General features: G+C 40.7%; 2 protein-coding genes across 2 annotated transcripts in view; both read left to right on the top strand.

The window, feature by feature from the left end:
• The window catches only part of pdgfrb (platelet-derived growth factor receptor, beta polypeptide), a 28,226-nt gene extending 25,724 nt beyond the window's left edge, over window positions 1–2,502 (top strand). The window contains exon 23 of the mRNA XM_069170733.1: window positions 955–2,502. Coding sequence (XP_069026834.1) covers window positions 955–1,099 — 145 coding nt within the window. The 3' untranslated portion in view covers window positions 1,100–2,502. The remainder of the gene's footprint in view (window positions 1–954) is intronic.
• A 618-nt stretch (window positions 2,503–3,120) lies between these two features.
• On the top strand, window positions 3,121–13,703 carry csf1ra (colony stimulating factor 1 receptor, a). The gene is made up of 22 exons (XM_069170735.1): window positions 3,121–3,216; window positions 3,512–3,629; window positions 5,172–5,459; window positions 5,627–5,914; window positions 6,011–6,147; window positions 6,236–6,401; window positions 6,523–6,724; window positions 7,104–7,219; window positions 7,384–7,495; window positions 7,656–7,855; window positions 8,151–8,242; window positions 8,385–8,511; window positions 8,618–8,722; window positions 8,928–9,038; window positions 9,179–9,341; window positions 9,455–9,537; window positions 9,652–9,755; window positions 10,135–10,257; window positions 10,349–10,460; window positions 10,540–10,639; window positions 11,720–11,831; window positions 12,210–13,703. Exons 2-22 carry the CDS (start codon window positions 3,578–3,580, stop codon window positions 12,354–12,356), a joined length of 2,940 nt encoding a protein of 979 aa, XP_069026836.1. The 5' UTR covers window positions 3,121–3,216; window positions 3,512–3,577; the 3' UTR covers window positions 12,357–13,703.
• Window positions 13,704–14,980: the final 1,277 nt, after the last annotated feature.

Here is a 14,980-nt window from a genome sequence, read left to right on the forward strand (position 1 = left end):
GCCATACAGTTTGGGAGTGATGCAGGGTCCAAAACAGTGTTTTCAGTTAAGGCAGTGAGTCAACTCTTCTGCTTATGATGGGCTCATAAACAGACAAAGTGTTCCTCCGGGTTCACTGACTGGTATTCATCAAGATCTCATAAATCTGACAGAATGCTTGTTAAATGAAAACATATCCAGCAGTCCGTTGTATGAAACGGTTATTCAACAATCATCCTTCTAAGGATGAATATGAATGAATATGGCTAGAGCTGAGATGATTTATCGTTTAATCAATTACTAGATTGACAGATGATTAACTGACATTACTATTTAATAATCACCTCATCCTTTAGGGTGTTTTTTGTGGCTGTCAGCTTGTGAGACTTTTTTGTTTTACATGATTTACCGACAAAACAGAGGAACATTTGAGTGGAGGAAGTTGTTTGAAGTATTTTCACTATTTCCAGAATTTTTATACACCAAACAGTTACTTTACTAATCATTCAAAAAAAAAATGTAAAATATATTTTTTTTTGGCAGCTGTGTTTATGACCCTTTAAAGTAAAAATACTGGTTTTATCATTTTTCACAGTTGGTCAGCTTGTTTGATTTCTTTTAGATCGTGTTTTTAAGCTGTTAGGGAAATGCTTTTTAACACCCTATAGAAAGTAATAACTACTGTATTTTACTACTAATTACTAAGAAAGAAACATCAGATCTACTCAGCAGAAAATCGTTGAGTGCCAGTTATTTAGTGCACGTGGAAGAGTTCCCAGAAGTGCAGGAAGTACAGGGAAGTACTAAAGCGGGGTCTTAAAATGGGTAAAACGTTTTGCTTTTAAGTGAAAAATATGTTGTGTGGTTGCTGAAGGGGAGATGAAAACTCAGCACCACTTATGCGACATGTCTTTCTGTGAGTCTTATGCATCTGAGTGTAGAGGATGAAGTTGTGTTTTGCTTTCCCGCCCTCAGCTCTCTGGTGGAGGAGGAGACCGACTCCATGTCTCAGGACACGGCTGAAACTCTTCCAGAGGAAGACCGGCTGGAGGAGACCAGCGAGAGAGACGCCCTTCTGGGCTCCTCCGGGACGCCTGAGGTAGAAGACAGCTTCCTGTAGCCACATGTAGAAACCTTGAGACAGCAGAGCCCCTCTCTGGGGATCTCTGTTCGGTTAACATGCCTGAAAAAGGGAACGTGACTAAACTATGTAGCAGAACTGAGACTGAGAAGGTAATCTCTGTGTATCAACTAAGCACTCTGAGTTTTTATTAACTACAAACAGTTACAAATAATGTGTATGACGCTAACTTCCAGTTATTTCTGGAAGCCTGCCAATAAAAAAAAATACGGTACTCACACTCCTATACAGTCAGTTTACAGTAAGTAGTGACGCTTTTACTGTATTTTCCATTTTAGCCATAGAGACTTATGAGGCCTTATGAGATATGTGCTTTACTATTTAGATATGTCTAGCCATACGCCTTTCTGTCTGTTATTATTCAATCCAGACCTTTACTGTTCACAAGCAGTGTAGATTGTCGCAAAAGCGGGTGATTTTGTTTTGTGTCTATTGAACTTTCTTTCGTTTTGTTTTAGCCGTACAAAATAATTAACTCAAACACAATACACAAAAGAAAGAAAATACTGTACAAACAAGAGCAATTCCCATATTATTGGGAATCATTAATACTCGGTCCTAAACCTTGATCAGACAAGGAAAGCTGCTTATCAAATTTGACTTATGTATATTTTAATTTTTTTTCCTTACCTTGGGTACAAACAACTGTATTCACTGCATTATAATATTTTTGTAAAATCATTCCCACGACCTGAAATGCAGACAGATTCTTCGTGCACCATTTTAACGTGAGACATACGTTCCTTTGAGTTTCATGTGCCACACTGTTGGGATTTTTATATGTGAAGTTTGAATACTATCTTGGATTTTGAATACTTTGTTATTTCATAGTTCTGTGCCTGATTTGCACTTTATTTAGAAAAAAAATGTGGATACTCGTATTAAAGATATAAATTTAGTCTTGTGAAAGACAGAAATCATTAGAACCTTTGAGTTAAGTACGGGGCTGTTACAGTTATTAGGATGTCCAGTTTCTGTGCAGATAGATGCCTCTCAAATGAAAACGATACAAACAGCCTATCACTGCCTTAGCACAACAGTATGAACTGACTTATTTTTTGTCTTGCAGCTATTGTTGCTTGCCGATATGGAGGGCTACTGTACTTTAGAAAACTAGACAGCCACATGTGTACATGTAAAAATGAAGCCTTTATTCTTCTGTTGCTTTGGATAACATTCACTTACACACTGTGTCGACTTTCAGTACATTTAAAACAACACGGTTTTATTTGCTGTTGTATTTGTTACTCAGTTTAAAAATGCACAAGTTCACTGTATCACAAGCTATGGTACCAAAGCTCTTCTTAACGTTTACAGATGTATTTTTATATGTTTCATTTTATATGTTGTAAATGTGACAATAAATGTGTATTATCATAGTATTACTGGATATCTGGAATCTTGTTTGAATCAACAGTGTTTCTCTGCTAGGTTGCCCTTCTCCATCTTCATTTATGTTTTCTCACTGTTTAAGCAGCTCAAAAATAACATCAGAGTCTGGTTGAAGATCATTCCCACTGGTGTCACTAATATACTATATTTACAGATTTCTATCTGATAATCTTTCTATAATTTACTTCATGATGTGAAGTCCTTCTCAGAACAGTTTATATTTACTATATATCCACAATGACTCGTCTCCCTCTACACTGTCCGTGTGTCCCTCTACGATTCGCGGGTCAGTTTTCTGAGAGCCCTTTGACTGTCCTCCCTTCCTCCATTCTTCCACTTGTCCACGCGAGAAAAGCCTGGCAGCCATGGTTCAGCGGCGATGCAGGTGATTAGTCTCACCTCTGCAGATGTCTTGGGAGTATTGCGCCTGGCTGTGGCAAATTGGCACAGGCTCATTAATTTGTTGAGCGTGATTTGCTGATGCCCCCCGCCCCCCCCCCTCCCCTCCACCCACACACACACACACACACACACACAGTTCCCTCCACCACTTGCTCTCTGGAAGATTTCATGTTTGCTGTCTGACTTCTGTGGAGAGAAGACTGTAAACAAGCAGAAAGGAGAAGAAGGGACTCCTGTGTCCGCGCTGGACGCTGGAAACTTCAAACCCAGGGACGTGTTTATATCCCGCTGTCAGGCTGCAGGTGAGTACTTTTGAAATGAATAAGTGATGCTTCAACAGTGCTAATTCGGCTGTATTTTGGAGTTGTAGTGACTTATTTAATGTCATCGTAAAGCGCTTCACTCTTTTCACGATTTTAATCTGCACGTTATTCGAGATTATATAAACAGAACTGTTCAGTTGCATTTTCACGGGTAAAGTTGCTCTGACCGGTCAGAAAAGAGAAGTAAAGGAGGAGTGATGGCCCAACTTCTGAGGTGGGTTTTTTTTCTTTCTTTCTTTCTTTCGCTCTTTCTATCTGCGACACCACGAATCAGACGAAGACGGTGTTGTAGCACACGCAAGTGTCACTCTTCACACTGCAGGCTTGGAGCTGATCCAGGATGCAGTCCTGCCTCACGCTGTTGCTGGGGATCGTAGCCTCTGCTGCTTCAGGTAAGGTTCAACAAACACCCATAGTAAAAATTACAGCTGTGGGGATTTTTGTTTTCGCTCAAATTGTTTTGGTTGGCTGATGCAGACGTATAATCCACAATCTGATATAAAAGAATAGAAGTGAAAAGATGAAAAAAAATAAAAAAGAAAAGGGAAAAGCACACATGTTTTATTTGTATTTTTATTCCATATGGACTTAAAGGATGACAATTCTTACAATATGTAGGGTTAAGTATATGTAAAGCTCTAAAAGGTTTGATTACTTAAATCCAGTTGCAATAAGACACTATTTTAACAACCAAATAATTATAACAACCGGTTATTTACATAAGATATAAAAGGCTAAACATCCAAACGTAACTTCTCTCGTGTGTGAAGCTATAATACTTTATCGTACATTTCATCTCGTGGTCAGTGCTGAGGACATCTGACACTGCTGTGTCTAATGAGCAGGACAATTGTCTTAAACATCATGAGTTGTTTTGAGGGTCATTCTTGCAACACTTTCTTTTCTCTCTTCCTCTCTTTTTTTCCACCATTTTACTTATAATATCACATATATATCATGCACCAGGCATCAAATTGCAATTTCATGTATTTGCATTTGTACACATAATAGCATCTGTTGTTTGATTTCATTATAGCTCGAGTGAATTCGCTTTGCTTTCTGGTGGATTACTGTAAGAGGTATAATTGAGGTCTGTTTAAGGTTGAATGAATAGTTCATTTAGATGGTTAAACAAGGTAGCTGTTTACTCTGACAATCAGGAGGTTCAGTTTCTCAGAGTGCTGTGGTGAATAGAGAAAAAAATGCTGAACATGGAATCTCAGTTCTGCTTCAACATGCAAAACTCAATGTCTAAAAAGCCAAAAGGAAACTTGTATAACCACTGCTGAAAGTGCAGAGATGAGGTGAAATGAGAGAAATGAAATGGGAGAATTCCTCAGGTTAACGGGAAAAGGCTCTCCGGTGTCATTAAACTGTACAAAAGTGGTCCCCAAAAACCTTGAAGGCAGCACAATATGTAGCTCAGTTTCTACAAACTTGAGTTTGTACAAACAGATCCTCTACACAGGCATCAAAGAGGGTACTGTTCTTCATCATGAAAACTTCCCTTATCGTTTCCCGAGGCTCAGCAGTGTATGCCCGGAAAATATGACTCCCTTTTCAATGTTTAAAATTCACGAAAGCGTACATGTATTTTTGGTGTTGAACACAAGGGTTTAATTTGAAATATCACAGAAACAAATATGAAGCTCTCCATAATTACAGTTTTTATATCAGATAGACACATTGTGAAAAGCAGATGTGAGAAGTATAGAGAGTTTCATGGTCCAGCCTGTTCATAAAATTACTTCCAAAATAAATCTGAATCATGGAGCAGATGAGAGTATTGAAATGACCCAAACAGAAACAAAGTCTTAAGCTTTAAAAGACATAAGGAATTCAATTGTTCTCCCACATTCTTTCTATGTTTTTCCATTGCCTAAAAAATCAGTATAAGCATTCATTAATTATTTCATATTTTCTATTGTTTTCAGCGGAATGGAGGCGCCCAGTAATCAAATTCAACTCTAAGGTGGTGAGGAGCTCTGAGGTGGTGGTTCGACTCGGGACCCCCCTGGATCTGAGGTGTGAGGGTGACGGGCCAGTAAACTGGCAAACCAGGCTGGCCAAACACAGACGCTTTGTGTCCAAGGGCAACGGGAGCATCCGCACCTTGAAGGTGGAACATCCCTCTGCGGAGTTCACTGGAACGTACAAGTGTTATTACACCACAGGGTCACAACATCGGGAGCTGACCTCCTCGGTGCATGTGTATGTGAAAGGTGAGTTTGAATGAGACCCGGCTTCTTAATGTTCATTTTTTTAAGTGCATTGATAAATGATTGTCCACTGCAGTTATACTTTTCTGTGACTTTTTATTAGATTTCCTCTGTGTAAATTTAATATTTGTTCTGTTTTTTAATAAATTGTACTCAACACCTTTTTCTAGATCCAAACCGTGTGTTCTGGACCAGCAGCACGTCCCTGCGGGTGGTGAGGAAGGAGGGTGAGGATTACTTGCTGCCCTGCCTCCTGACTGACCCATCAGCCACAGACCTTGGCTTCCGCATGGACAATGGCACCACCGTGCCACCAGGAATGAACTTCACCATCTACAGGCACCGTGGGATTCTCATCCACAGCCTCCACCCCAGCTTCAACGCTGACTACGTCTGCACAGCCAGGGTCAACGGAGTGGAGAGGCCCTCCAAGGCCTTTTCCATCAACGTCATTCAGAGTGAGACCACTTGGCTGCTCGAAATGATTTACCAATCCACTTTAAGTGATATGTGCCTCCCTTTTGACTCTGGTATATGATTTCCTCTTGCCCTAGAGCTTCGTTTCCCTCCATATGTCTTCTTGGAGACAGATGAATATGTGCGCATCGTTGGGGAAGAACTCAAGATTCGCTGCACAACACACAATCCCAACTTCAACTATAATGTCACCTGGAAATACACCACCAAATCAGTCAGTACGAGACATTTTTGAAGTTTGACTGTGGCAGAAATCATGATTTTCACTTCGATTTTTTTTTTTTTAATCTTTTTGTCTTCAGAAGCCAATCATAGAAGAGAGGGTTCGCTCTGGTGGAGAAAATCGTCTGGACATACAGAGCATACTCACCATCTCTGCAGTGGACCTCGCAGACACAGGAAACATCTCCTGCATCGGCACAAATGAAGCAGGGGTGAACAGTTCAACCACTTACCTGCTGGTAGTGGGTAAGCCCCCCCCCCCCCCAAAAAAAAAAAAAAACACATGCCATGACTGAAAGCTTGAAACATTTACTGTAGTAAAAAACAACAAGCTGAAAGTATTTATGTCATAATTCCTTTTGAACAGACAAGCCCTACATCAGGCTGTCTCCCCAGTTGTCACCTAAACTGGCCCACAAAGGTCTCTCAGTCGAGGTGAATGAGGGAGAAGATCTGGAGCTCAGCGTGCTCATCGAAGCGTATCCGCACATCATAGAGCACAGATGGCAGACCCCGACATCTCCCAACACATCCACACAGGAGCACAAGTTCATCCGGTACAACAACAGGTACAGGAACAAGGCCTAAGAACTGAACACAGGGTAGACCAGATGGAAGTAATTCACTGCTCCTTGTTTGAGGGTCTCAGCAGAAAAGTCGAAAAATCAAATGTAGTACAGGAAGGGGAAGCTGCTCTGGATTTGTGATATGCTGTCAGTGCATTTTGGGCTAATTTGACAGGGAACATCGAGGTCATTGTGTTTGTCAGGTCATGAAACTTGCCAGAGGGAAGAGTGGTGTTCTCCTTTTAATGTGTCAGTGTACTCAGTAGTGATACATAGGAACCATATGAATTCAAACCACAGAATTAGTCACTTCTGATTCTGCAGACATTCCTCTTTTTCTCCATTTTAACATCCTTTTTGTGTTATTTTGGTATTTTTTTAGATACCACGCCACCTTGCAGCAAAAGAGGATGAATGTGCAGGAGCAGGGCCAGTATACTTTCTATGCAAAGAGTGAACTGGCCAACGCATCCATCACATTTCAAGTTCAAATGTACCGTAAGTGACACAACAAACACAGAGAAGTAAACACGTTCATGGTGCTGTGGCATGATTAGTATTTTTTACTTTGTGTTTCCTGCAGTAAAACAATCTGATTGGTCTATCTGTCAAATAATCCAAGTTAAGCATTCATTTTTCACTCTTATCTTTTTAACTGGCAGAGAGACCTGTTGCTGTGGTGAGATGGGAAAATGTAACCACACTTACTTGCACCTCATTTGGCTACCCTGCTCCCAGGATCATCTGGTATCAGTGTTTTGGAATACGTCCCACGTAAGTACAACTGCACAGGAAAAACTTTGTCTAATCCTTGTTCAATGTTTGATTAGAAACTGACACCCGGAACATTTTACAGTGACACCACATTTGAGAAAAGGTTCAGTTTTTACCTTTTCTTACCACCTTTGACTGTGTCTGTGTTGTGCTGTGGCAGGTGCAATGAAAATAACACAGGGCTGCAGATGGCGATCCCTCTCCAGGCTCCTACTGTGGAGGTCCAGAGGGAGGAGTATGGGGCCGTGGAGGTGGAGAGCATCCTCACCGTGGGGCCCTCCAGCCGCAGGATGACAGTCGAGTGCGTGGCCTTCAACGTTGTCGGCGTCAGCAGCGACACGTTTGCCATGGAGGTTTCGGGTGAGCATTTAATCACGTATCCATTTTCAGGCTGTGATTACTGATGCTGTATTCGTCAGTTTGTTATGGTACATTCACACGGATATAGCTCAGATCAGATCTGATCTTTGATTTGTAAAGTCATGCTCTCATGGTCAGTTGTTCCTTTCCTTGTATATCAGAATATTTGCATTTTGAATGTTTTATAAGAATATGCCAAGGCTACAATGAATTCTACATGAGGGAACACCAGCTTATGTGTCATACAGTCAGTCTATATTAGTTAAATAATATTGATCGTTCTCTGATTGGACAGACAAACTCTTCACTTCCACCCTGACTGGAGCAGCAGGCATTCTGGCCATCCTCCTTGTGCTGCTGGTTTTTCTATTTTACAAATACAAGCAGGTAAGATCAATTCTTTAAGTGTAAACACCACAACATGAGTTGTAAAACATAGTTGACATCCAAATATTTCAAAGAGACATGGGTCTGTAAACGTGTTTTTCTGCTTGAATTCAAAGCCATTCTTTCCCACTTTACTTTTCAGAAACCCAGGTACGAGATCCGCTGGAAGATCATTGAGGCAAGAGATGGCAACAACTACACCTTCATTGACCCCTCTCAACTGCCGTACAGCGAGAAATGGGAGTTCCCCAGAGACAAGCTCAAACTAGGTTTGCAAGATGTAACATGAAGCAGATAAAAAAAAAAGTCTGACAGTGAATAAGAGACCAGGTTACACTGACAAATGCTGCCGCTGTGTATTTTCTCTCCCAACAGGGAAGATCCTGGGTGCAGGTGAATTCGGAAAGGTAGTTGAGGCCACAGCCTTCGGTCTGGGAAAGGATGACAATGTGATGCGTGTGGCTGTAAAAATGTTAAAAGGTAAATATATACCATTTAACAGAGAATTTATTGTTTACTTGAGTACGTCAGAGTGACTGGCAAATCAAAAAATGTTCCAGATAACATGAAAAATTTATCGGACTCAGGCATCTAAAAACATGATGTCACAAGCTTGTTTTTTTTTTGTCCTCACATTATCTGTTGGGATGATGGTCTGATGAAAACCTGTTATGTGTTTCTGCAGCCAGGGCCCATTCGGATGAGAGGGAGGCTTTGATGTCTGAACTGAAGATACTGAGCCACCTGGGACAGCACAAGAACATTGTCAATCTACTGGGCGCCTGCACATATGGAGGTAGGATAGCTGTAAAAAACATGTTTAGCAAAGTTCCCAGTCATGCAGCTCATGGAAAATCTAAAATAATTTGCATGCAAACCCGGTTTTTTTTTTTTGTTTGTTTGTTTGAATGGCCCTAACATGTGTTTCCTCATCAGGACCAGTGCTTGTGATCACTGAGTACTGCAGCCTCGGCGACCTCCTGAATTTCCTTCGTCAGAAGGCAGAGACATTTGTAAACTTTGTTATGAATATTCCCGACATTATGGAGAGCTCTAATGACTACAAGAACATCTGCAGTCAGAAGCATTTCATTAGGAGGTACATCAACAAACATGCCTGAGGATTTGTGAAAAGTATCCAGGCACTGTTATCTGTCTCTGTTTATATCCCCTCCTGTACCTCTCTTCATGCGTTTCTCTTCCATCTAACAGTGACAGTGGGATCTCCAGTGAATCCTCCAGCAGTTACTTGGAGATGAGACCCAGCCAGCCGCTGAATATGGAGTCCTCTCAAGGTAAGCTCAGCACCAAACCCCTGGGTGAAGTAACAGAGGGTCAGTAGCCAGCAGATGAAAATCTTGGACCTCTTAGCTTCCTGACTTAGGGCCATTTTTTCCGTGTGATTATAGACCCTGTGTGTAAGGAGACTGGTGATTGGCCGCTGGACATCGATGACTTGCTGAGGTTTTCCTTTCAAGTAGCTCAGGGCCTTGAGTTTTTGGCTGCTAGAAATGTGAGTGATTTTTACCACTGAAAGCTATTACTGTACAAACTTGTAAAGCAGAGAACACTACTGTGGTAATATACAACAGCTACAGTGTGGGCCCAAGAGAGGGTACACAGTCACACTGGATTTTAGGACAAAAAACAACCTTATTTGTGTGAAACAAATGTGTCTTTTTATAGAATATAATAAATCAAGGGTGTGAAATCATTTGGGAGGGTGTTATAAGGGGTATTTCCCATTACAATCTTTGTATTGACTTGCCGCCATAGTTTGATATTGTGTTTGAACATAATCTTTCATGCTGCATTAAGAAATGTACTGATCCTGTTGTCTTCAGTGTGCAAGACTTTACACCCGGAGATAAACTGTGTGAATGTGTGTGCAGTGTATTCACAGAGACGTGGCTGCCAGGAATGTCCTCTTGACCAACCACAGAGAGGCAAAGATTTGTGACTTTGGTTTGGCGCGGGACATCATGAATGACTGCAACTATGTGGTGAAGGGCAATGTAAGCACCCTAGGAGATTACAGCCATCTTTTAATTACATGAGTAATAGATTGATTCAAAATCACTTTTTATTTCAACATTGTTTGGGAAGGCTCGTCTGCCAGTGAAGTGGATGGCTCCGGAGAGCATCTTTGACTGTGTCTACACTGTCCAGAGTGATGTCTGGTCCTACGGCATCCTTTTGTGGGAGATCTTTTCTTTAGGTCAGAGCACACGCACATGTCCTCTAACATATACCTTGGGATTTGCTTGCAAATATAACATTATATTATTCTGTGCTAGGCAAGAGCCCATACCCTAGTGTGGCAGTGGATTCCAGGTTCTACAAGATGGTGAAGCGCGGCTATCAGATGTCCCAACCAGACTTTGCTCCATCTGAGATGTAAGCTTAATACTTCAGCAACATAAGGCCTGGTTCATTCAAGGATGCCCCACCCTCAATGCTTAAAACATTATTTGTTTTCTTCCCACTGGTATTATGCCCCTTAGTCTTACCTCAATTGACACTAAGTCTGTTGAGTTTTACTGCAGTATCAAGTGACTATCAGCAGGGTTTTTACAGCTGAGTCAAAAGTAATAGTTGCCTTTTTATGAGCTGATCAAATTAGCTATTAGACTGTGGGAAGTAGTGGTAGTGATACTGTGACTGGGCTTACTAACCAAAAAAAAAAAACATTTGAAAACATGCAATGACTTTTAATGGTGAAATTTTAGTTGATTTTAGCTTTAATAATGACTGATTTATAAAAACAGCTGAAGTTGAGCTGACTCGAACATCAGACAGTTCAAATAGCAGACGTTCCAAATGTTTATCACAACCGAACAAAGGTCCTTTTTTTCCCTCTGGCCTATCTAACATCTGAAATAACTGACACATGAGGTAACCTCATGAAGAACATCCATTATTCCTGATTTTAATTCGCTTGCTCAACTCAACACTTAATAAGCCAAAACTCAAGCCGTCGAAATGAGAAAAGAAAGAGAGTGTTTTTCCCAGTATCTCAGACGGCCCCAACATCTGTGTGCACTGATTTGGCCTGGCTGTCACACCACCCGGAATAACTGGGCTGTGTGAATGGAAGGGGACAGAATCTGAGTCAGGGCCTAATGATCTGTTGTTCTGCTGTGAGTCAGGCCTTAGTTCTGCCTGTTAGCCACATGATCTCAAAGCTAGGAAGCCATGTAACTGCTATTTCACAGCCGCAAAATGAGACAGCAAGGGCATGGCTTCTTATGAACGAGTCTCTCTTACCGAACTGCATCACCACCTCCATAAGCCTAATTTGTCTAATTTGGCTTGTACAGTTTCTTGACTTTAAACCACAGAGTTTAAGCAGTGAAACTAGGGTGCCCAGTTGGGAATCTATAAATCCCTGACAATGTGTACCATTAATTCTTATTTTGTCCACTGAATTCTTCTGAAGGAATCTCGTTTTCTAAGCATGGTTCACTCTTGTTTCAGCTACGTGATCATGAAGATGTGCTGGAAACTGGAGCCGACAGAGCGCCCCACATTTAGCAAAATCAGCCAGATGATAGAAAGACTACTCGGGGACCAACCTGAGCAGGAGCAGGTGAGTCAGTGTGAAGCAGAGTTCAGTGATTCCAGTCTGGCTTCATCCAAACTATGTAAGGAACAAAACATGTGATACTCTAGCCAAGCAGTCCTCAGGAGACCCTATTTCCTTTCATTCAATTCTCCCAAAAAAGAGCTTGGCTGTCAAACCAATTAAATGAATTGGATTTTTTGTGATAAAATCTTTTTCGGGTGTTGCTGCCAAAGGAAATACTATTTGAAATAAAAAGCGGTTCTATTTCTAGCATGGAAACATCCTCCGCTGCCAACTAAACATCGAATCGATAATGATGTTTACACTGTTTCACATCACAATAGCCTGATGTTTGGCTTTCTTGGATCACATTTCACCATCTTAAATGATGCCTCTCCACAGCTAATCTACCAGAATGTGCAACAGCAGGTCACCGAGGGTGAAGTGTGTGACAAACCCAAGTGCTACGACGGCCCCTGTGACCAGTCTTGTGACCACGAGGAAGAGGAGCAGCCTCTGATGAAGACCAACAATTATCAGTTTTGTTGAAAGCCCTCAACCACCAGTCAATCAGTAAATCATTCACTCATCAACAAGCATCAGGGCCATGTGGATCAGCTGTAGTTCATGGCCAAAGCACCACAGCTTGTGGCGCCCGCCGGAGAGCTGCAGAGAGTTGCCCTCTCAGCTATTTTTTGCCTGTTGTTCCTGCTCTCCAGACAGACAAGCAGCTGCCGCAAGAAGCATGTGACTTGGCTCTTTGCAGACCATGACCAAAAATTGCCACGTCTAACACCGACTGCAGACATTAAAGGAGGAAACATGTCAACAAACCACACAAGCACTCAAAGCTGTACCTTATCCGAAATATTACTCCCTGGTGGACTGTTTCTCAGTCCCTCTGTTATGTGTTTGAGGTATAATCTGTCCCTTGTCCTTTCTTCTGAGTATGTTCTTAATTATCTATCGTACACTATGTTTATTACTATTTTTTATTTACTACTGAGAGTGAATGTCTTGTGTTTTGTGGAGATTTTGTCAGCAGGTTCACTTCCTTTTCATCATCTTGTTGCATGTATGGTTTCTCAGAGGAAGCCATCCAACAGTCAAAAACATTGGATTCAAACTATGTGATCTCCCCACCTTCAGGATGACAAGTTTTATTCTCCGGTCATCTTAATCGAAAGTCTTAAATGCAAAAGCTGTTTTTTTTTTTTCCCCCACTGATTTAAACATGCTAAAGCAACCATGGAGAAGGCAAAGAATGACTGTGTTGTTTTCCTCTCTGTGCTTTGGTCATAGCTCCATTTCTTGTGACATACTTACAGTAGCCCGCAGATGGCCGCACCATGTGATTGTTCCACTTCATTCTAATTATTTTACCAGTGTTCAGTGTGAGTTAGTAGCAAGGAATACAACTGGACTGAGCAGGGAAATCTGTGGATCCATTGTGGATCAGATGAACAATATTTCATGTTTGACAATGTGAAAGTTTTATTTTTTTTTCATTTGCGTGGTACAACTTAATTTTCTCATTTCCCGCTGTACTAGATGAGTGTTAGGATGTAAGCTTCACCAGTGTCTGTATGTAGCAGTCAGCCTACACTGCCAAAAGTATGAGGATGTTAGGATTGCATATAAGCTATGTGACAGATAGAGACTGCAGGCATTTTTAATGTGCTTGCCCCTGAGTGAAACACAAGTGAGATGTCCAATAATGTACATATATATCTCATAAATCAAAAATTATCTTTATTTTCACTGGAATGTTGTAGATTGTAGTGCATCAATATTTCATATATGTGTTGTGTGTTTAAATGAGACAATCAGTGCAACAGCTGCATATCAAGTTGCTGAAAATCTGCAGAGGTGTTGAATAAAGCTTTACCATTGAAACTCCAGATTTAATTATTTGTCAGACACTTTTAACAGAATCTTTTTCTTTGCTCTATTTCCCTGTGCTGATATAAACTATGTGGTGTTTATGTTCTTCTCTCCTCACTTCCTATTTTTTATTGGATATCATCCAATCTGCGTTTCCTCTGGAACATTTCCCACAGTATCTGTCGACATTGCACAACTCTGAAATCTTTGGAGAGAACTATCAATCCTGCTACTGAGGCTACACAAAGTTGACGTGCTTTTTTTCCCCTCTTTGTGTGGTTTCAGCTAAAATCCTATTTATTGACACTTGTTTTTTTTTTTAACTTCATCAGGTTCTTGAACAGCAATCTTTGTTTCATTGTCTAGAACCGAAAACATTATTGAACAAACTCATCACCACAGTTGTTTCTCTGCTCTGCCAGAGTCTAACTCGTCTCTTTCTGTCAGCTGCTCTGTGTAAAACTGTTTCACAGACACCTCAGAATTAATTTCCTCTGGTAACTGTGGCGTGTCCAAAAAAGATCATATGACATTGTAATGATCTGAATGTCGACAGAAAAAACAAATACCTCCTGCCCTTTTGTTTGTATTTGCTATCTGTATACTTTTTTTGCATCTGTGACAAGCAAACTATGAAATATCTATTGGACGTATGAGAATGTGTCAAATCAGAAAAAAAACCAACTGTCTTATCTTAAGTAAATATAAAGGTGCATTATTGACAAAATCTACAGATAGTTTTCCATGTAAAATATGATTCTGCAAACTAATGTGACTGCAATCAGTCTTTGAACCTTCATGTAGTTCCCCGAGGTCTTTACACACTGTTTCTGTAAACCCATAAATGTGATGACTTCACTTCAGGGAGGTTTCCTACGATTAAAAGCCTCTTGATGCTAAAACGGGGTTATTTTAGGAGGACAAAGATTTAATTAAAACAAAATAGAAAACATGAAATCATAAAATATTTAAGTTTGTAACTTTAGATAAATGAACGCATTAACCAGAAAAACTACAGTATGTGAAGGTTATGAAGGCATGGAAATGACTTTCAAATGTATGACTTAACAGATTAAACAACAAACAGTCCTGTAACGACACAGTATGTGACTCTCCTTGCTGCATCAAAGCATACCCAAAAAAATCTGCCTGTCCCGTTCTTTACACCGCCTTTTTAATCTGTGGCACACAAGATTACCACGACAGTGATGAAGTTTGAGGCTTTCTGTCATACCACAACTGGTATCAGAATAATAGCTGTTTTAGCTGGTAGTTCTAATGAAGACGTA

The sequence above is a fragment of the Embiotoca jacksoni genome, unplaced genomic scaffold (assembly GCF_022577435.1).
Source record: "Embiotoca jacksoni isolate LCO1_2020_lvr unplaced genomic scaffold, fEmbJac1.0.p SCAF_5, whole genome shotgun sequence".
NCBI classification, from domain to species: Eukaryota; Metazoa; Chordata; class Actinopteri; family Embiotocidae; genus Embiotoca; species Embiotoca jacksoni.

What these genes read in the sequence shown, in the direction of transcription:
- csf1ra (XM_069170735.1), top strand. Translation starts at nt 3,578, where the DNA reads ATGCAGTCCTGCCTCACGCTGTTGCTGGGGATCGTAGCCTCTGCTGCT. An exon ending in GGTGCATGTGTATGTGAAAG is followed by an intron (nt 5,460 to 5,626) that starts GTGAGTTTGAAT and finishes ACCTTTTTCTAG; the next exon opens with ATCCAAACCGTGTGTTCTGG. An exon ending in AGTTTTTGGCTGCTAGAAAT is followed by an intron (nt 9,756 to 10,134) that starts GTGAGTGATTTT and finishes ATGTGTGTGCAG; the next exon opens with TGTATTCACAGAGACGTGGC.